Raw genomic sequence first — 22744 nt, 5'->3', positions numbered from 1 at the left:
GGTAATCACAGGGTGCCAGAGTAGGCCTGAGGGTGGTTGTTTCACAATCGCCCACCCAAGGATGAGTAGGGGCTACCTGTAACACTTCTGAAGGATAATCGAAACAACATTGACGACCTGTGGTCAGCCATTATTCTGCAACAGAATTGCGCCGTTCGTCAAGATTCCTGGGCTTTTGGACTTGATCGAATGCTTCAATTTTTGCAAAACATCTTCATTTCCATGGGCATTAATTGTGACGTCGTGTTCCAGAAACTCAGTCAGCAGTGGGCTCCTGCTGTCAAAGGAAAAGGTTTATTGTGAGTTTCCCACAGTAGGCGTGCCTGCTGTTCCGACTACGCTGCAGAAGTTTCGCTGGGAAGCCCTCACACGTCTGTAACACAGTGTCTGTCTCTCCCCATATGTTTGGAGAGATAGCCCAACCGACCAGTTTTCCCGCCAAAATTTGAACTTCCCGCAGTGCCATCATCGCGATGTTGCCATATCTATCTCCGCCATCTTGGACCCGCCATCTTGAGCAAATTTGTCAACAATGCAGAGTGGGGTGACTCCTTGTTGCCCTACCACTCTTATCTTGCAATTGTCTCGTTTGTCTATGTTCAGTCTGTGAGCCAACACACTTGCGGCAAAGTGTGCGATGGAATCAAATATCACAATGTTGTAGGTCCTTACCGGCTTAATAGGTGATGTGTACTGAGTTGTGTCGAGTCTTGCTAGTTTGTGGATGATTTTGGGGGCTTTGTCAATTGTAACTTTGATATGATAGTTGAAAGTCTGTTTTTAGCCAATTGGCAGCCGTAGATAATGTGTGGCTTGCTTCCTCTTGATGCTTGTATTGCCTAATTTTAGAATTGGATTCCTCTGTAATGTCGCTCTGAGCAATAAATATACATTTTTTATGGGAGCGACTTTTAATTTATAATCTTTGCACCAAGTGTTAATTTTCTAAACCAGTTGCGTGCCTGTTGTCTCTATTGCTGCTCTCAACTTGGCTGACACCACTATGAGCAGGTCATCTCCGTGTGCCACCACACCTCTTACCCTATTGTCACCACCCGGCATGTTCAACAAGGGTACAATTACAATATCCTAGAATATTGGTCCACAAATCGAACCCTGTGGACATCCCTTCGTTATTCTCTTGACAACCTTGTGTGTACCAGCCCTCCACTATGCCACTCTGCCTCTGCAGTAGTCGAGGAGGCTATTGAGGAGGGAAGCTGATAGCCTCATTTCCCTTAACCTGGCGAAGAGGGTCGGCCACCACAGGTTCTCAGAGCCCTGGCTATGTCGATTTTTATGGCGGCCACGTATTTGTCACTGATGCTATTTGTAACTCTCAGTTCTTGGTTGACGGCGTCTTCTATTGATCTAGCTTCCTTGAAGCCGAATTGATGGGGCGTTTACCCAAGGAGATGTCTGTGCGGTTGTATGAGGTCAGACAGCAGCCTTCTCGGTTCCTTGGAGAGAGTGTTTAAGAGGCAGATCGGTCGGTACGTTTTGGAGTCTTTTGCTCTTTGTTTTGTGATTTCCTGATTATTACTACATTAGTACTTTTCCAAAAGTTTGGAATTCTGCCTGTTAGTAGTGCCTCGTTAGTAAGAAAAGGTGTGATTTGTGTTACCCTTTGTTTTAATGTATCTGAAAGTATACTGTCTGGGCCAGTTGCTTTTCGGTTTTTTAAGCCTGCTTGCCTCATGCTCTCTCTTAGGACAGCGTGGTGTCACTCGTCTTGTGTGGGATCGACATGTGGGAGTAGCCTGTTCAGAAAATATTCTGCTGTGCTTCTCCATCCTCTGATCATGGTGCCGTCAGCTTGTTTTAGTGTTGACAGAACTGTCGGTGTCTTAACTCGTTCTGTTTCTATCTTGAAAGGTTGTCCCCAAATGTCATTCTGTTGCTGGGTTTTGACGAAATTGGTCCTGTAGTCTAGCCTTATTGTCTTTAGTTGTTTCTGGTATTTCTTTTAGCGTCACAATACAGGTCAAGTCTAATCTGTCTTTCAGGAGCTGTTTTTGCTTGTTGGTAATACTTTCTTTTGTCCCGTGAATCCTTCCTTAATCTTGCCAGTTCTGTCGACCACGATTGTTTCTGTCCCCATACAGTTTTTTTCCCGTGGTATACCTGCTTTCTTTGCTCTTTGTTGGTCCTCTGTCAGTATATGCGTTTTGCAATCTATACTGCTTTGAACTGTGTGTAGTGACGACGCCTCAACAATACCTCTAACTTTTTCCAGTCACCTATTCCTGTGAGTAAATACTGTTGTTCGTGGCCCATGTTATGTGTAATGACATATCTGTGCTTATGGTGATTGCGTTGTGGTCGCTGTGTGTGGCTCTATCCCATACCCTCCATGTGCTCACTAGTGGAAGAGATTTTGCGTTACCTAGAGAAAGGTCTACGTTACTTACACCACCAGAGTCTCCGCGGTAGGTAGGCGGCTGACCCTGCCTACTCAGTGTAAAGACGTTGCATTCATTTACCACGCCAACCAATGTTTATCCTCCGTTATCAGTTATGAGTTCCATAAGGGGGATTTCGCGTTGATATCGGTTAGAATGAGCAGCCTTTTTCTTTCTGAGTTCCGTGCAATGTCTTTTATTTTGTCTAATAAAGGTTCTATATCATACGAGTACTGAGCGTAAATGGACGACATGAGTCATACATCCTGCTGTGGCGATGTGTTCAGAGCAAAAGTGGGTGATCTGTGTTACTAGAGGTTTTTATGAACTACTATTATCGTCGTTTTCGGGTTCAGTGCACCTACTATTGTGTTTAATGCAAGGGGAGTCCTGAAATCTTCCTGCCTCGCAGAAAGGGTTCCTGAACCCGGGCAATGTCTGCTTTTGTTTCTTCCAGGAGCCTACCTAGTTACATGTTTACTAGGGTACTTCCCTGGCAGTTTAGTTGCATTACGTTCATAAGGGATGTCTAATCAAGGAAAATCACTTAGGTGTGGTTTCTTTAAAATTCAGAAACACCCGTACATGTTCTCTCACGAAGTCCTTCTATGCTTTCCATAGGTATAGGCCATCTCCCCTTCGTGCACATGCCTCCCCTAAAAGTCTACAGAGTTGTTTGGTGTTCGATTTTCAACTCTTAGGATCAGCCTATCAGTTCGTTCTGTTGTTGGGAAGCAGATTTTATCCCCATTTCCACGCTTGTTTCGTATTACGTAGCGAAGAGCTGTTTGAAATATATCCATGTTTTCTAGTCTGCTAAGCTGTAGGTTAGCTTCTAAGCTTTCGTAGTTTATGTGATAAACGGTATTCAGCTGGGGTCCTTGGTTGTGTCTGGCTGGTGTTCTTGACTGTTTGTTTGTTGCTCCAGTTTCGAGTAATGTTGCAGTGCTGCGTGTTCTTCTTCCTTTATGGTTTCTGGTAGTGTGGAATTTGATGTGTTTTTGCTGAGCATTTTCCCTGATAGTGACTTGTTCTTTTTGATGCCTTCCAGCGACTTATTTTGTGAATGGTGACTCTTGTATGTCCATTTCTGGGGTGGTTGGGTCCTGTGTTGGGTAGGTGAAGGATGTGTCTTCCTGTTCAACTACCTCACTGCTTTATTTCTCGTATTGACTGTGTGTGCTAACCCTATAGGCAAAACGAACTGGTGTAATATAGGGTCTACATTTGGTTGTATTGCACTCTACTTGCTGTGCGGGTAGTGTACGATTGTCTTTGTCTGTGTTTGCTTATGGTGTTGGATTTCTTATGAACTCCGTGACATCTTTATCCTAAGGAGGTCCAAGGACGTCGATAAATTTCTCTGAACTATATTGTGTGTATTTTGTCTTCCAGTTCGTCAACTCGCAAAAGGGGGCCAGCCTGGAAGAGGCCCTGTCAAACATGTGATGTTTCAGCTGCCTGGCAACTTCATATTCAATTGCACCCTGCATGCTCATATCTCCTATATAGTCGGTAATGCTTAAGTACCTAAATTGTATTCTCTCCCAGAACTGAGGTTCGACATCATTACTAGTATTGGCATATGGGGATTGCAGGAACCCCATGTTTTGCTGCAAGGCAATGGCTCGCCGCCAGCCTCTCATTCTAGTTGACGGCGATTTGTACCTTTGCCTGTTTATGTTACTAGTTACGTCTGTCCCTGCTTGTGTTAGGGGGGTGCTTTCTGACAGTTACGGTAGCACTCCTTATTATTGGACGTTGTCCAGAACATCATACGCGGTGCACTCTATTTGTCTTTCGTAGGGCTGTTTATATGTAGGACAGTCCCACCCCCTGCCTTATCGCATGTTTTATTTGTGGGTTTGATAGGTATACAGCTTACAGGATTCTCCTGCCTGCATGCTGACACTTTGTGTCACTGTTTTGCACGTCTCCCACATACTGGGTCCTTCTCGCAATGCTTCGATCGGTGACCGAATAGTAAGCCAACAGTTAAAACATTTTTGTACAGCAACAAAGTCACTGATAAACAAAGATTCAAACTGAATGAAAACCCTTTCATTCTGAAGCAGCGGTAACCGTATTCTTGGCGACACTTTTAAAATATTGTTTACTGTCCTTTTGCCCTTTGGTCCTGTTTTAAATTTTATTTTAACCTCACTATCGAACCCATCTTTAGTAATGTGTTCACTCAGGTTTTTTTCGAGGAGCGCTTCTAAGAATTCCTGGTCAGTTAAATATGTTGAGACATGGTGCACTGGCAGCAGGGGTCTGAACTTCTTGGGCTCATCACACCTAATGTCCTTAAGCTGTAATGTTTTTCAATTATCTTTTTCTTGTCTACAGATTGTATGCTCCAGTGTCCGCGTATACTCGCGGACGTGGAGCTTAACTTAGTCAAAAGCCAATGCACACTTACCAAATGCTTCAAAAAAGTGAGGCAAACAGAGCACGCAGCTGACGAAATTTGCCGTACAGCAGTCGATTCCCAAATTGTGGATCTATTGCGCATGTAGTTCACTTCTAAACTGAGTGCAACCAGTTTCATGAAGCGCAGTACGCTGTGTAGTTTGTCCTGCACCTTCACGCGCTGTTACTCGGTAACAACAGGAAACAGGAGCCACAGGCCAGTTGACGATACCTGCAGCCAGCTTTCCGTAGACGGCGTCTGTCAAGTCGGCCGCTGCTGTCTGGGACTCCTGACGCGATGAACAGCTGTGGCTCTCGCAGTCTGCAGCCGCACTCCGCCCTGTCGGCACTGACCGTGACCGACGTCACACAGCACGCTTCAATCCGCACTGTCAGCACCATACGCGTCCGACGTCACCACAGCCCGCTGCACTCCACGCTGTCAGCACGGTCTGCAACCGAAGTCACCACAGCCCGCTGCGCTCCACGCTGTCAGCACCGTCCGCATCTGACATCAACACAGCCCGCTGCACTCCGTGCTGTCAGCACAATCTGCGTCCGACATCACCACAGCCCGCTGCACTCCATGCCGTCTGCACCGTCTGCAACAGACGTCCCCACAGCCCTCTGCACTCCACACTGTGAACACCATCTGCGGAAGACGTCAGCACAGCTCGCTGGACTCCGTGTTGTCAGCACCATCAGCGTCCGACACCACCACAGCATGCTGCACACCACGCTGTCAGCACCGTCCACGTCCGACGCCATCACAGCCCGCTGGAATCCACGCTGTCAGCACCATCCGCGTCCAACATCACCACAGCCCGCTGCACTCCACGCTGTCAGCACAGTCCGGGTCCGACATCACCACAGCCCGCTGGACTCCACTCTGTCAGCACCATCCGAGTCCGATGTCACCACAGCCTGCTGCACTCCACGCTGTAAGCGCCGTCCGTGTCCAACGTCACCACAGCCCGCTGCACTCCATGCTGTGAGCAACGTACGCGGCCGACGTCACCACAGCCCGCTGGACTCCACGCTGTCAGCACCATCCGTGTCCAATGTCACCACAACCCGCTGCACTACACGCTGTCAGCACTGTCCGTGTCCGACGTCACCACAGAACACTGGACTCCACGCTGACAGCACCGTCCATGTCCGACGTCACCACAGCCTGCTGCACTCCACGCTGTGAGCACCATCCGCGTAAGACGTCACCACAGCACGCTGGACACCACGCTGTGAGCACCGTCAGTGTCCGACGTCACCACAGCCCCCTGCACTCCATGCTGTTAGTACCATTAAGGTCTGACGTCCACACAGCCCGCTGCACTCCACGCTGTGAACACCGTCTGTGGAAAACGTCAGCACAGCCCATTGGACTCCGTGCTGTCAGGACCGTCCGCGTCCGACGTCAGCAGAGCCCGCTGGACATCGCGCCGTCACCACCATCCGCGTCCGAAATTACCACTGCCCGCTGCACACCACGCTCTGAGCACCATCCGCGTAAGACGTCACCACAGCCCGCTGGACTCCACGCCGTCAGCACCGTCCGTGCACGACGTCACCACAGCCCCCTGCACACCACGCTGTCAGCACCGTCCAGGTCTGACGTCACCACAGCCCGCTGCACTCCAAGCTGTCAGCACCATTCGCGTCCAACTTCCCCACAGCCTGCTGGATTCCGCGCCGTCAGCACCATCCGTGTGCGACGTCACCACAGCCCGCTGCACTCTACGCTGTGAGCACCGTATGCGTCCGACGTCACCACAGACCGCTGCACTCCACGCTGTGAGCACCGTCCGCGTCCGACGTCACCACAGCCCGCTGTACTCCACGATGTGAGCACCGTCCGTGTCCGACGTCACCAAAGCCCGCTGGACACCACGCTTTCAGCAGCGTCCGCAACTGACGTCAACACAGCCAGTTGCACTCAAAGCTGTCAGCACCGTACGCGTCGGACGTCACCACAGCCCGCTGGACTCCACGATGTCAGCACCGTCCGTGTCCGACGTCACCAAAGCCCGCTGGACACCACGCTTTCAGCAGCGTCCGCAACTGACGTCAACACAGCCAGTTGCACTCAAAGCTGTCAGCACCGTACGCGTCGGACGTCACCACAGCCCTCTGGGCACCACGCCGTCAGCAACGTCCGTCTCCGACGTCACCTGAGCCTGCTGCACTCCACGCTGTCAGCGACGTCCGTGTCCGACGTCACCGCAGCCCGCTGCATTCCACGCTGTGTACACCGTCCGCGTCCGACGTCACCACAGCTCGCTGTACTACACGCAGTCAGCACCGTCCGTGTCCGACGTCACCACAGCATGCTGTACTATGTGCTTTCAGTGCCGTCTGTGTCCGACGTCACCACAGCCCGCTGGACTCCACACTGTTAGCACCGTCTGCGTCCGACGTCACCAGAGCCCGCTGCACTCCACGCAGTCAGCGACGTCCGTGTCCAACGTCACCGCAGCCCGCTGCATTCCACGCTGTGTGCACCGTCCGCGTCCGACGTCACCACAGCTCGCTGTACTACACGCAGTCAGCACCGTCCGTGTCCGACGTCACCACAGCTTGCTGTACTATGTGCTTTCAGTGCCGTCTGCGTCCGACGACGCCACAGCCCGCTGGACTCCACACTGTTAGCACCGTCTGTGTCCGACGTCACCACAGCCCGCTGCACTCCACGCTGTCAGGACCGTCCATGTCCGACATCACCACAGCCCGCTCCACTCCACGCTCTCAGCACCGTCCACGTCCGACGTCACCACAGCCCACTGCACTCCACGCTGTGAGCACCGCCCACGTCCGACGTCGCCACAGCCTGCTGCACACCATGCTGTGAGCACCGTCTGGGTCTGACATCACCACAGCCCGCTGCACGGCACGCTGTCAGCAGCGTGAGCGTCCGACGTCACCACTGCCCGCTGTACTCCACGCTGTCAGCACTGTCCGTGGCCGACGTCACCACAGCTTGCTGTACTATACGCTTTCAGTGCCGTCTGTATCCGACGTCACCACAGCCCGCTGCATTTCACGCTGTCAGCACCGTCCGGGTCCGACGTCACCACAGCCCGCTGGACACCACACTGTTAGCACCGGCCGTGTCCGACTTCACCACAGCCCGCTGGACTCCTCGCTGTCATCACCGTCCATGTCCGACATCACCACAGCCTACTGCACTCAACGCTGTCAGTGCCGGCTGTGTCCGACGTCACCACAGCCCGCTGCACTCCACGCTGTCACCACCGTCAACGCCTGACGTCACCACAGCCTGCAGCACTCCACGGGGTGAGCACCGTCCGTGTACGACGTCACCACAGCCCGATGCACCCCACCAGACACGGACAGCGTGAAGTGCAGCGGGCTGTGGTGACGTCGGACACAGACGGCACTGAAAGCGTAGAGTACAGCAAGCTGTGGTGACGTCGGCCACGGACGGTGCTGACACCGTGGAGTCCAGCGGGCAGTGGTGACGTCGGCCACTCATGCTGCTGACAGCGTGTCTGACGTCAACACAGCCGGTTGGACTCCACGCTGTCAGCACCGTCCATGTCCGACGTCACCACAGCTTGCTGTACTCCACGCTGTCAGTGCCGTCTGGTTCCGACGTCACCACAGCCCGCTGCACTCCGCGCTGTTAGCACCACCCGTTTCCGACGTCACCACAGCCCGCTGGACTCCACACTGTCAGCACCGTCTGTGTCCGCCGTAACCGCAGCCCGCTGCACTCCACGCTGAAGGGCCATACCTCTTTGACGTCACCAGAGCCCGCTGCAGTCCAAGCTGTGTGCACCGTCCGCGTCCGTCGAAACCACACACCCCGCTGCACTCCACGCTGTCAGCACCATCCGTGTCCGACGTCACCACAGCCAGCTGGACTCCACGCTATCAGCACAGTCCGTGTCCGACTTCACCACAGCCCGCTGCACTCCACGCTGCCAGCACCGTCCTCAAACGACGTAACCCCAGCCCGCTGGACTCCACCCTGTGAGCACCGTCCGTGTCCGACGTCACCACAGCCTGCTGCACTCCACTCTGTCATCACCGTCCGCTTCCGACGTCAATACAGCCCCCTTGACTCCCCGCTGTCAGCACCGTCCGTGTCCGACGTCACCACAACCCGCTGCAATCCACGCTGTCAGCACAGTCCGCGTCCGATGTCTCACAGCAAGTTGCACTCCACGCTGTCAGCATCGTCCACGTCCGACGTCAACACAGACCGCTGCACTCCACGCTGTCAGGACCGTCCGCGTCCGACATCACCACAGCCAGCAGCACTCCACGCTGTGAGCATCGTCAGTGTCCAACGTCACCACAGCCCGCTGCACCCCATGCTGTCAGCACCGTCCGAGTCCGACGCCACCACAGCCCGCTGGAATCCAATCTGTCACCAACGTCCGCTTCCGACGTCAACACAGCCCACTGGACTCCACGCTGTCAGCACCGTCCACGTCCGACGTCACCACAGACCGCTGATCTCTACGCTGTCAGCACCGCCCGGGTCTGACTTCACTACAGCCCGCTGCACTCCACGCTGTCAGCACCGTCCGCGTCCGACGTCAACACAGCCAAATGCACTCCATGCTGCCAGCACCGTCCGCGTCCAACGTCACCACAGCCCGCTGCACCCCATGCAGTCAGCACCGTCCGCTTCCGACGCCACCACAGTTCGCTGGACTCCAATCTGTCACCAACGTCCGCTTCCGACGACTTCACAGCCCGCTGCACTCCACGCTGTGAGCACCGCCCGCGTCCGACGTCACCACAGCCCGCCGCACTACACGCTGTCAGCACCGTCCGTGTCCGACGTCACCGCAGCTTGCCGGATTCCACCCTGTCAGCACCGTCTGTGACCGACGCCACCACAGCCCACTGCACTCCACACTGTGTGCACCGTCCGCGTCCGACACCATAACAGCCCGCTGCACTCCATGCTGTCAGCACCGTACGGTTCTCACATCACCACAGCCCGCTGCACACTACGCTGTCAGCACCGCCTGCGTCCGACGTCACCACAGCCCGCTGCACTCCACACCTCAGCACCGTCCGCGTCTGACGTCACCACTGAATGCAGCAGTCCACGCTGTGAGGATCGTTCATGTCCGACGTCACCACACCCCGCTGCAGTCCATGCTGTCAGCACCGTCCCCGTCCGACATCACCACAGCCTGCAGCACTCCACGCTGTGAGCACCGTCCGTGTCTGACGTCACCACAGCCCGCTGCAATCCACGCTGTCAGCACAGTTCGCGTCCGATGTCACCACAGCCCGTTGCACTCCACGCTGTCAGTACCGTCCACGTCCGATGTCAACACAGACCGCTGCACTCCACGCTGTCAAGACCGTCCACGTCCGACGTCACCACTGCCAGCCGCACTCCATGCTGCAATCACCGTCCGCGTACGAAGTCACCACAGCCCGCTGCACTCCACGCTGTGAGCGCCGTCGGTGACAGACGTCACCACAGCGCGCTGCTCTCCACGCTGTGTGCACCGTCCACGTCCGACGTCACCACAGCCTGCTGGACTCCACTCTGTCAGCTCCGTCCGTGTCGGACGTCACCGCAGCTTGCTGGACGCCACCCTGTCAGTGCCGCCTGTGTCCGACGTCACCACAGCCTGCTGCACTCCACGGTGGCAGCGTCGTCCGTGTCCGTCGTCACCACAGCCCGTTGGACTCCACGCTGTCAGCACCGTACAGGTCTCACATCACCACAGCCCCTCTGCACTACACGCTGTCAGCACCGTCTGCGTCCGACGTCACCACAGCCCGCTGGACTCTACGCTGTCAGCACCGCACGGGTCTGACTTCACCACAGCCCGCTGCACTCCACGCTGTCAGCACCGTCCGCGTCCGACGTCACCACAGCCCGCTGGACTCCACGCTGTCAGCACCGTCCGCGTCCGATGTCTTCACAGCCCACAGGACTCCACACTGTCAGCACCGTCCGCGTCCGACGTCACCACAGCCTGCTACACACCACGCTGTCAGTGCCGGCTGTGGCCGGCGTCACCCCTGCCCGCTGCAATCCTCGCTGTGAGCACCGTCGTCGTCTGACGTCACCACAGCCCGCTGCACTCCACGCCGTCAGCACCGTCCGCGTCTGACGTCACCACTGCCTGCAGCAGTCCACACTGTGAGCATCGTCCATGTCCGACGTCACCACAGCCCGCTGCACTCCACGGTGTCAGCACCGTCCCCGTTGACATCACCACAGCCTGCAGCTTCCGACGTCACCACAGCCCCGTGGACTCCACGCTGTCAGCACCGTCCGTGTCCGACGTCACCACAGCCCGCTGCAATCCACGTTGTCAGCACAGTCCGCGTCCGATGTCACCACAGCCCGTTGCTCTCCACGCTGTCAGCACCGTCCATGTCCGACGTCAACACAGACCGCTGCACTCCACGCTGTGAGCACCGCCCGCGTCCGACGTCACCACAGCCCGAAGCACTACACGCTGTCAGCACCGTCCGTGTCCGACGTCACCGCAGCTTGCTGGACTCCACTCCGTCAGCGCCGTTTGTGTCCAACGTCACCACAGCCCGCTGCACTCCACGCTGTCAGCACCGTCCGCGTCCGACGTCTTCACAGCCCTCAGGACTACACACTGTCAGCACCGTCCGCGTCCGACGTCACCACAGCCAGCAGCACTCCACGCTGTGAGCACCGTCCGTGACCGACGTCACCACAGCCACTGCACTCCACACTGTGTGCACCGTCCGCGTCCGACATCATAACAGCCCGCTGCACTCCACGCTGTCAGCACCGTACGGTTCTCACATCACCACAGCCCGCTGCTCACCACGCTGTCAGCACCGCCTGCGTCCGACGTCACCACAGCCCGCTGGACTCCTCGCTGTCAGCACAGTCCGCGTCCGACGTCACCATAGCCTGCAGCACTCCACGCTGGGAGCACCGTCAGTGTACGACTTCACCACAGCCCGCTGGACTATACAATTTTTGCACCGTTAGTGTCCGACAGCACCACTGCCCGCTGCACTCGATGCTGTCAGCACCGTCCGTGCCCGACGTCACCACAGCCCGCTGCACTCCACGCTGTCAGCACCGTCCGCGTCCGACGTCACCACAGCTCGCTGCACTCCACGCTGTCAGTGCTGTCTGTGTCCGACGTCACCACAGCCCGCTGCTCACCACGCTGTGAGCACCGTCCGCGTCCGACGTCACCACACCCCGCTGCACACCACGCTGTCAGCACCGCCTGCGTCCGACGTCACCACAGCCAGCTGCAGTCCATGCTGTGAACACAGTCCGCGTCCGATGTCTCACAGCAAGTTGCACTCCACGCTGTCAGCATCGTCCACGTCCGACGTCAACACAGATCGCTGCACTCCACGCTGTCAGGACCGTCCGCGTCCGACGTCACCACAGCCAGCAGCACTCCACGCTGTGAGCATTGTCAGTGTCCAACGTCACCACAGCCCGCTGCACCCCATGCTGTCAGCACCGTCCGCTTCCGACGCCACCACAGCCCGCTGGACTCCAATCTGTCACCAACGTCCGCTTCCGACGTCAACACAGCCCACTGGATTCCACGCTGCCAGCACCGTCCACGTCCGACGTCACCACAGACCGCTGCACTCTACGTTGTCAGCGCCTTCCGTATCCGCCGTCACCACAGCACGCTGGACTCCAGGCTGTCAGCACCGTCCTCGTTTGACGTCACCACAGCCCGCTGGTCTCTACGCTGTCAGCACCGCCCGGGTCTGACTGCACTACAGCCCGCTGCACTCCACGCTGTGAGCACCGCCCGCGTTCGACGTCACCACAGCCCGCCGCACTACACGCTGTCAGCACCGTCCGTGTCCGGCGTCACCGCAGCTTGCCGGACTCCACCCTGTCAGCGCCGTCTGTGTCCGACGTCACCACAGCCCGCTGCACTCCACGCTGTCAGCACCGTCCGCGTCCGACGTCTTCACAGTCCTCTAAACTCCACACTGTCAGCAACGTCCGCGTCCGACGTTACCACAGCCAGCAGCACCTCACGGTGTTAGCAACGTCTGTGACCGACGTCACCATAGCCCACTGCACTCCACACTGTGTGCACCGTCCGCGTCCGACATCATAACAGCCCGCTGCACTCCATGCTGTCAGCACCGTACGGTTCTCACATCACCATAGCCGGCTGCACACCACGCTGTCAGCACCGCCTGCGTCCGACGTCACCACAGCCAGCTGCACTCCACGCCGTCAGCACCGTCCGCGTCTGACGTCACCACTGAATGCAGCAGTCCACGCTGTGAGGATCGTTCATGTCCGATGTCACCACACCCCGCTGCAGTCCATGCTGTCAGCACCGTCCCCGTCCGACATCACCACAGCCTGCAGCACTCCACGCTGTGAGCACCGTCCGTGTCTGACGTCACCACAGCCCGCTGCACTCCACTCTGTCATCACCATCCGCTTCCGACGTCACCACAGCCGCCTGGACTCCACGCTGTCAGGACCGTCCGTGTCCGATGTCACCACAGCCCGCTGCAATCCACGCTGTCAGCACGGTCCGCGTCCGATGTCACCACAGCCCGTTGCACTCCACGCTGTCAGTACCGTCCACGTCCGACGTCAACACAGCCCACTGGACTCCACGCTGTCAGCACCGTCCACGTCCGACGTCACCACAGACCGCTGCACTTCACGCTGTCAGTGCCGTCCGTATCCGACGTCACCACAGCCCGCTGGACTCCTGGCTGTCAGCACCGTCCTCGTTTGACGTCACCACAGCGCGCTGCACTCCACGCTGTGAGCACCGTCCGCGTCCAACGTCACAACAGCCTGTTGGACTCCATGCTGTGAGCAACATCCGTGTCCGATGTCACCACAGCCCGCTGCACTACACGCTGTCAGCACCGTCTGCGTCCGACGTCACCACATGCCGCTGGACTCTACGCTGTCAGCACCGCCCGGGTCTGACTTCACCACAGTCCGCTGCACTCCACACAGTGAGCACCGCCCGCGTCCGACGTCACCACAGCCCGCTGGACTCCACGCTGTCAGCACCGTCCGTGTCCAACGTCACCGCAGCTTGCTGGACTCCACCCTGTCAGCGCCGTCGGTGTCCGACGTCACCACAGCCCGCCGCACTCCACGCTGTGAGCACCGTCCGCGTCCGACGTCTTCACAGACCACAGGACTCCACACTGTCAGCACCGTCCGCGTCCGACGTCACCACAGCCAGCTGCACTCCATGCTGCCATCACTGTCCGCGTCCGACATCACCACAGCCCGCTGCACTCCACGCTGTGAGCACCGTCGGTGACAGACGTCACCTCAGCGCGCTGCTCTCCACGCTGTGTGCACCGTCCACGTCCGACGTCACCACAGCACGCTGGACTCCACTCTGTCAGCTCAGTCCGTGTCCGACGTCACCGCAGCTTGCTAGACTCCACCCTCTCAGTGCCGCCTGTGTCCGACGTCACCCCAGCCTGCTGCACTCCACGGTGGCAGCGTCGTCCGTGTCCGTCGTCACCACAGCCCGTTGGACTCCACGCTGTCTGCACCGTCCGCGTCCGGCGTCACCACAGAACGCTGCACTCCACGCTGTGAGCACCGTCCGCGTCCGACGTCACCACTGCCCGCTGGACTCCACGCTGTCAGCACCGTCCGTGTCCGACGTCACCGCAGCTTGCTGGACTCCACCCTGTCAGTGCCGCCTGTGTCCGACGTCACCACAGCCCGCTGCACTCCACGCTGTCAGCACCGACCGTGTCCGACGTCTCCACAGCTTTCTGTACTCCACCCTGTCAGTGCCGTCTGCGTCCGACGTTACCACAGACCGCTGCACTCCACGCTGTCAGCACCGTCCGCGTCCGACGTCACCACAGCGCACTGGACTCCACACTGTCAGCACCGTCCGCGTCCGACGTCACCTCAGCCCGCTGCACTCCGCGCTGTCAGCGCCGTCCGTGACCAACGTCACCACAGCCCGCTGCACTCCATGCTGAGTGCTCTGTCCGCGTCCGACCACACCACAGCCCGCTGCACACAACGCTGACAGCACCATCCGCGTCCGACGTCACCGCAGCTCGCTGCACTCCACACTGTCAGCACCGTCCGCGTCCGAAGTCAGCACATGCCGCTGCACTCCATGCTGTGAGCACCGTCCTAGTCCGACGTCACCACAGCCCGCTGGACTCCTTTCTGTCAGCACCGTCCGTGTCCGACGTCACCACAGCCGGCTGCACTCCACCCTGTCAGTGCCGTCTGTGTCTGACATCACCACAGCTCGCTGCACTCCACGCTGCCAGCACCGTCCGCGTCCAACACACCACAGCCCACCGGACTCCACACTGTCAGCACCGTCAGCGTCCGACGTCAGCACATGCCGCTGCACTCAACTCTGTGAGCACCGTCCGCGTCCAACATCACCACAGCCAGCTGGACTCCATGCTGTGAGCACCATCCGTGTCCAACATCACCACAGCCCGCTGCGCTCCACGCAGTCAGCACTGTCCGGGTCTGACATCACCACAGCCCGCTGGACTCCACGCTGTCAGCACCGTCCGCGTCCGACGTCACGACAGCCTGCTGGACTCGACACTGTCAGCACCGTTCGTTTCCGACGTCACCACAGCCCACTGGACTTTATACTGTCAGCACCGTCCGCGTCCGCCGTCACCAAAGCCCACTGCACTCCACGCTGTCAGCGCCGTCCGTGTCCGACGTCACCACAGCCCGCTGCTCTTTACGCTGTGTGCACCGTCCGCGTCCGACGTCACCACAGCCCGCTTCACTCCACGCTGTCAGCACCGTCCATGTCCGAAGTCACCACAGCCTGCTGGACTCCACGCTGTCAGCAGCGTCCATGTCCGACGTCACCACAGCCCGCTGCACTTCACGCTGTCAGCGCTGTCCGTATCCGACGTCACCACAGCCCGCTGCTCTTTACGCTGTGTGCACCGTCCGCGTCCGACGTCACCACAGCCCGCTGGACTCCAATCTGTCACCAACGTCTGCATCCGACGTCAACACAGCCCACTGGACTCCACGCTGTCAGCACCGTCCACGTCCGACGTCACCACAGACCGCTGCACTCCACGCTGTCAGCGCCGTCCGTATCCGACGTCACCACAGCCCGCTGGACTCCAGGCTGTCAGCACCATCCTCGTTTGACGTCACCACAGCCCGCTGCACTCCACGCTGTGAGCACCGTCCGCGTCCAACGTCACAACAGCCCGTTGGACTCCATGCTGTGAGCACCGTCCGTGTCCGATGTCACCACAACCCGATGCACTCCACGCAGTCAGCACCGTACAGGTCTCACATCACCACAGCCTGCTGCACTACACGCTGTCAGCACCGTCTGCGTCCGACGTCACCACAGCCCGCTGGAATCTACGCTGTCAGCACCGCCCGGGTCTGACTTCACCACAGCCCGCTGCACTCCACGCTGTCAGCACCGTCCGCGTCCGACGTCACCACAGCCCGCTGGACACCACGCTGTCAGCACCGTCGGCGTCCGATGTCTTCACAGCTCACAGGATTCCACACTGTCAGCACCGTCCGCGTCCGACGTCACCACAGCCAGCTGCACTCCATGCTGCCATCACCGTCCGCGTCCAACTTCATATCAGCACGCTGCACTCCACGCTGTGAGCATCGCCCGCGTCCGACGTCACCACAGCCCGCCGCACTACTCGCTGTCAGCACCGTCCGTGTCCGACGCCACCACAGCACGGTGCACTCCACGCTGTCAGCACCATCCGTGTCCGACGTCACCACAGCCTGCTACGCTCCACGCTGTCAGTGCCGGCTGTGTCCGGCGTCATCCCCGCCCGCTGCAATCCTCGCTGTGAGCACCGTCCGCGTCTGACGTCACCACAGCCCGCTGCACTCCACGCCGTCAGTACCGTCCGAGTATGACGTCACCACTGCCTGCAGCAGTCCACAGTTTGTAGCATCGTCCATGTCCGACGTCACCACAGCCCGCTGCACTCCACGCTGTCAGCACCGCCCCGTTGACATCACCACAGCCTGCAGCACTCCACACTGTAAGCACCGTGCGTGTCCGACGTCACCACAGCCCGCTGCACCCCACTCTGTCATCACCGTCCGCTTCCGACGTCTCCACAGCCCCCTGGACTCCACCCCGTCAGCACCGTCCGTGTCCGACGTCACCACAGCCCGCTGCAATCCACGCTCTCAGCACAGTCCGTGTCCGATTTCACCACAGCCCGCTGGACTCCATGCTGTCAGCACCGTCCATGTCCGACGTCACCGCAGCTTGCTGGACTCCACCCTGTCAGTCCTGCCTGTGTCCGACGTCACCACAGCCAGCTGCATTCCACGCTGTCAGCACCGTCCGAGTCCGACGTCTTCACAGCCCACAGGACTCCACACTGTCAGCACCGCCCTCGTCCGACGTCACCACTGCCCGCTGGACTCCACGCTGTCAGCACCGACCGTGTCCGACGTCTCCACAGCTTGCTGTACTCCACCCTGTCAGTGCCGTCTGTGTCCGACGTCACCACAGCCCGCTGTGCTCCACGCAGTCAGCACCGTCCGGGTCTGACATCACCACAGCCCGCTGGACTCCACGCTGTCAGCAAGCGTCCGCGTCTGACGTCACGACAGCCTGCTGGACTCGACGCTGTCAGCACCGTTCGTGTCCGACGTCACCACAGCCCGCAGCTCTTTACGATGTGTGCACTGTTCGCGTCCGACTTCACCACAGCCCGCTGCATTCCACGCTGTCAGCACCGTCTGTGTCCGAAGTCACCACAGCATGCTGGACTCAACGCTGTCAGCAGCGTCCGTGTCCGACGTCACCACAGCTCGCTGCACCCCATGATGTCAGCACCGTCTGCGATAGACGTCACCACAGCCCGCTGGACTCCACACTGTCGGCACCGCATGCGTCCAACGTCACCACAGCCTGCTGCACTCCACGCTTTCAGTGCCGTCTGTGTCCGACGTAACTACAGCCCACTGCACTCCACGCTGTCAGCGCCGTCCGTGTCCGACGTCACCACAGCCCGCTTCTCTCCACGCTGTGTGCACCGTCCGCGTCCGACGTCACCACAGCCCGGAGCACTCCACGCTGTCAGCACAGTCCGTGTCCGACGTAACCACAGCCTGCTGGACTCCTCGCTGTAAGCACAATCCAGGTCTGACATCACCACAGCCCGCTGCACTCCACGCAGTCAGCACCGTGCGCGTCCGACGTCACCAAATCCCGCTGGACTCCACGCTGTCAGCACCGTCCATGTCCGACGTCACCACAGCACGCTGCACTCCACGCTGTCAGCACCCTCCACGTCCGTCGTCACCACAGCCCACTGCACTCCACGCTGTGAGCACCGCCCGCGTCCGACGTCACCACAGCCTGGTGCACTCCACGCTGTCAGCACCGTCCGTGTCTGACGTCACCACAGCCGGCTCGATTCCATGCTGTCAGCACCGTCCGTGTCCGACGTCACCACTGATGCAGCAGTCCACGCTGTGAGCATCGTTCATGTCCGACGTCACCACACCCCGCTGCACTCCATGCTGTCAGCACCGACCCCGTCCGACATCACCACAGCCTGCAGCACTGCACGCTGTGAGCACCGTCCGTGTCCGACGACACCACAGCCCGCTGCACTCCACTCTGTCATCACCGTCCGCTTCCGACGTCACCACAGCCGCCTGGACTCCACGCTGTCAGCACCGTCCGTGTCCGACGTCACCACAGCCCGCTGCAATCCACGCTGTCAGCACAGTCCGTGTCCGATTTCACCACAGCCCGTTGCACTCCACGCTGTCAGCACCGTCCACGTCAGACGTCAACACAGACCGCTGCACTCCACGCTGTCAGGACCGTCCGCGTCCGGCGTCACCACGGCCAGCAGCACTCCACGCTGTGAGCACCGCCAGTGTCCAACGTCACCACAGCCCGCTGCACCCCACGCTGTCAGCAACGTCCGCTTCCGACGTCACCACAGCCCGCTGGACTCCAATCTGTCACCAACGTCCGCTTCCGACGTCAACACAGCGCACTGGACTCCACGCTGTCAGCACCGTCCACGTCCGACGTCACCACAGACCGCTGCACTCCACGCTGTCAGCGCCGTCCGTATCCGACGTCACCACAGCCCGCTGGACTCCAGGCTGTCAGCACCGTCCTCGTTTGACTTCACCACAGCCCGCTGCACTCCACGCTGTGAGCACCGTACGCGTCCAACGTCACAACAGCCCGTTGGACTCCATGCTGTGTCACCATCCGTGTCCGATGTCACCACAGCCCGCTGCACTCCACGCTGTCAGCACCGTACAGGTCTCACATCACCACAGCCCGATGCACTACACGCTGTCAGCACCGTCTGCGTCCGACGTCACCACAGCCCGCTGGACTCAACGCTGTCAGCACCGCCCGGGTCTGACTTCACCACAGCCCGCTGCACTCCACGCTAACAGCACCGCCCGCGTCCGACGTCACCACAGCCCGCTGGACTCCACGCTGTCAGCACCGTCCGCGTCCGATGTCTTCACAGCCCACAGGACTCCACACTGTCAGCACCGTCCGCGTCCGATGTCACCACAGCCAGCTGCACTCCATGCTGCCATCACCGTCCGCGTCCAACTTCACCACAGCCCGCTGCACTCCACGCTGTGAGCACCGCCCGCGTCCGACGTCACCACAGCCCGCCGCACTACACGTTGTCAGCACCGTCCATGTCCGACGCCACCACAGCCCGCTGCATTCCACGCTGTCAGCACCATCCGTATCCGACATCAACACAGCCTGCTACACTCCACGCTGTCAGTGCCGGCTGTGTCCGGCGTCACCCCCGCCTGCTGCAATCCTCGCTGTGAGCATCGTCCGCGTCTGACGTCACCACAGCCCGCTGCACTCCACGCCGTCAGCACCGTCCGCGTCTGACGTCACCACTGCCCGCTGCAGTCCACAGTGTGAGCATCGTCAATGTCCGACGTCAACACAGACCGCTGTACTCCACGCTGTCAGCACCGTCCGCGTCCGACGTCACCACAGCAAGAAGCACTCTTCGCTGTGAGCACCGTCCGTGACCGACGTCACCACAGCCCACTGCACTCCACACTCTGTGCACCGTCCGCGTCCGACGTCACCACAGCCCGCTGGACTCCACGCCGTCAGCACCGTCCGTGTCCGACGTCACCGCAGCTTGCTGGACTCCACCCTGTCAGCGCCGTCGGTGTCCGACGTCACCACAGCCCGCCGCAATCCACGCTGTGAGCACTGTCCGCGTCCGACGTCTTCACAGACCACAGGACTCCACATTGTCAGCACCGTCCGCGTCCGACGTCACCACAGCCAGCTGCACTCCATGCTGCCATTACCGTCCGCGTCCGACGTCACCACAGCGCGCTGCACTCCACGCTGTGAGCACCGTCGGTGACAGACGTCACCACAGCGCACTGCTCTCCACGCTGTGTGCACCGTCCACGTCCGACGTCACCACAGCCCGCTGGACTCCACTCTGTCAGATCCGTCCGTGTCCGACGTCACCGCAGCTTGCTAGACTCCACCCTGTCAGTGCCGCCTGTGTCCGACGTCACCACAGCCTGCTGCACTCCACGGTGGCAGCGTCGTCCGTGTCTGTCGTCACCACAGCCCGTTTGACTCCACGCTGTCTGCACCGTCCGCGTCCGTCGTCACCACAGCACTCTGGACTCCACGCTGTGAGAACCGTCTGCGTCCGACGTCACCACTGCCCGCTGGACTCCACGCTGTCAGCACCGTACGTGACCGACGTCACCGCAGCTTGCTGGACTCCACCCTGTCAGTGCCGCCTGTGTCTGACGTCACCACAGCCCGCTGCACTCCACGCTGTCAGCACCGAACGTGTCCGACGTCTCCACAGCTTTCTGTACTCCACCCTGTCAGTGCCGTCTGCGTCCGACGTCACCACAGCCCGCTGCACCCCTTGCTGTGTGCACTGATTGCGTCCGGCGCCACCACAGCCCGCTGCACTCCACGCTGTGTGCACCGTGCGCGTCCGACGACACCACAGCCCGCTGCACACAACGCTGTCAGCACCATCCGCGTCCGACGTCACCGCAGCCCGCTGGACTCCACGCTGTCAGCCCCGTCCGTGTCCGACGTCACTACAGCTTGCTGGACTCCACCCTGTCAGTGCCGCCTGTGTCTGACGTCACCGCAGCCCACTGGACTCCACACTGTCAGCACCGTCCGCGTCCGACGTCACCTCAGCTCTCTGCACTCCGCGCTGTCAGCGCCGTCCGTGACCAACGTCACCACAGCCCGCTGCACTCCATGCTGAGTGCTCCGTCCGCGTCCGACCACACCACAGCCCGCTGCACACAACGCTGTCAGCACCATCCGCGTCCGACGTCACCGCAGCCCGCTGCATTCCACGCTGTCAGCACCGACCGTGTCCGACGTCTCCACAGCTTTCTGTACTCCACCCTGTCAGTGCCGTCTGCGTCCGACGTCACCACAGACCGCTGCACTCCACGCTGTCATCACCGACCGCGTCCGACACACCACCGCCCACTGGACTCCACACTGTCAGCACCGTCCGCGTCCGAAGTCAGCACATGCCGCTGCACTCCATGTTGTGAGCACCGTCCTAGTCCGACGTCACCACAGCCCGCTGGACTCCTTTCTGTCAGCACCGTCCGTGTCCGACGTCACCACAGCCGGCTGCACTCCACCCTGTCAGTGCCGTCTGTGTCTGATGTCACCACAGCTCGCTGCACTCCACGCTGCCAGCACCGTCCGCGTCCAACACACCACAGCCCACCGGACTCCACACTGTCAGCACCGTCCACGTCCGACGTCAGTACATGCCGCTGCACTCAACTCTGTAGGCACCGTCCGCGTCCAACATCACCAGAGCCCGTTGGACTCCAAGCTGTGAGCACCATTCGAGTCCAACATCACCACAGCCCGCTGCGCTCCACGCAGTCAGCACTGTCCGGGTCTGACATCACCACAGCCCGCTGGACTCCACGCTGTCAGCACCGTCCGCGTCCGACGTCACGACAGCCTGCTGGACTCGACGCTGTCAGCACCGTTCGTTTCCGACGTCACCACAGCCCACTGGACTTTATACTGTCATCACCGTCCGCGTCCGCCGTCACCAAAGCCCACTGCACTCCACGCTGTCAGCGCCGTCCGTGTCCGACGTCACCACAGCCCGCTGCTCTTTTCGCTGTGTGCACCGTCCGCGTCCGACGTCACCACAGCCCGCTGCACTCCACGCTGTCAGCACCGTCCGTGTCCGAAGTCACCACAGCCTGCTGGACTCCACGCTGTTAGCAGCGTCCGTGTCCGACGTCACCACAGCCCGCTGCACCATACGCTGTCAGCACCGTTCGCTTTCGACGTCACCACAGCCCGCTGGACTCCAATCTGTCACCAACGTCCGCTTCCGACGTCAACACAGCCCACTGGACTCCACGCTGTCAGCACCGTCCACGTCCGACGTCACGCACAGACCGCTGCACTCCACGCAGTCAGCGCCGTCCGTATCCGACGTCACCACAGGCCGCTGGACTCCAGGCTGTCAGCACCATCCTCGTTTGACGTCACCACAGCCCGCTGCACTCCACGCTGTGAGCACCGTCCGCGTCCAACGTCACAACAGCCCGTTGGACTCCATGCTGTGAGCACCATCCGTGTCCGATGTCACCACAACCCGCTGCACTCCACGCTGTCAGCACCGTACAGGTCTCACATCACCACAGCCTGCTGTACTACACGCTGTCAGCACCGTCTGCGTCCGACGTCACCACAGCCCGCTGGAATCTACGCTGTCAGCACCGCCCGGGTCTGACTTCACCACATCCCGCTGCACTCCACGCTGTCAGCACTGTCCGCGTCCGACGTCACCACAGCCCGCTGGACACCACGCTGTCAGCACCGTCCGCGTCCGATGGCTTCACAGCCCACAGGACTCCACACTGTCAGCACCGTCCGCGTCCGACG

The 22744-nt window shown here is 59.8% G+C and overlaps 1 protein-coding gene across 1 annotated transcript; it reads left to right on the top strand.

The window, feature by feature from the left end:
* Window positions 1-6803: 6803 nt before the first annotated feature.
* On the top strand, window positions 6804-12830 carry LOC124620307 (mucin-2-like). Its single transcript, XM_047146980.1, has 10 exons — window positions 6804-6955; window positions 7161-7455; window positions 7688-8105; window positions 8583-9653; window positions 9786-10002; window positions 10335-10853; window positions 11035-11477; window positions 11559-11735; window positions 11801-11976; window positions 12108-12830. Exons 1-10 carry the CDS (start codon window positions 6804-6806, stop codon window positions 12828-12830), a joined length of 4191 nt encoding a protein of 1396 aa, XP_047002936.1.
* The last annotated feature ends 9914 nt before the right edge of the window (window positions 12831-22744 follow it).

The sequence above is a fragment of the Schistocerca americana genome, chromosome 6 (genome assembly GCF_021461395.2).
Source record: "Schistocerca americana isolate TAMUIC-IGC-003095 chromosome 6, iqSchAmer2.1, whole genome shotgun sequence".
NCBI lineage: Eukaryota > Metazoa > Arthropoda > Insecta > Orthoptera > Acrididae > Schistocerca > Schistocerca americana.
Note: the sequence above shows the minus strand (reverse complement) of the source record. Positions and strands in the feature narration are given on the sequence as shown.

What these genes read in the sequence shown, in the direction of transcription:
- LOC124620307 (XM_047146980.1), top strand. Translation starts at nt 6,804, where the DNA reads ATGTCAGCACCGTCCGTGTCCGACGTCACCAAAGCCCGCTGGACACCA. An exon ending in AGCCAGCAGCACTCCACGCT is followed by an intron (nt 11,478 to 11,558) that starts GTGAGCACCGTC and finishes ACATCATAACAG; the next exon opens with CCCGCTGCACTCCACGCTGT. An exon ending in AGCCCGCTGCTCACCACGCT is followed by an intron (nt 11,977 to 12,107) that starts GTGAGCACCGTC and finishes GATGTCTCACAG; the next exon opens with CAAGTTGCACTCCACGCTGT.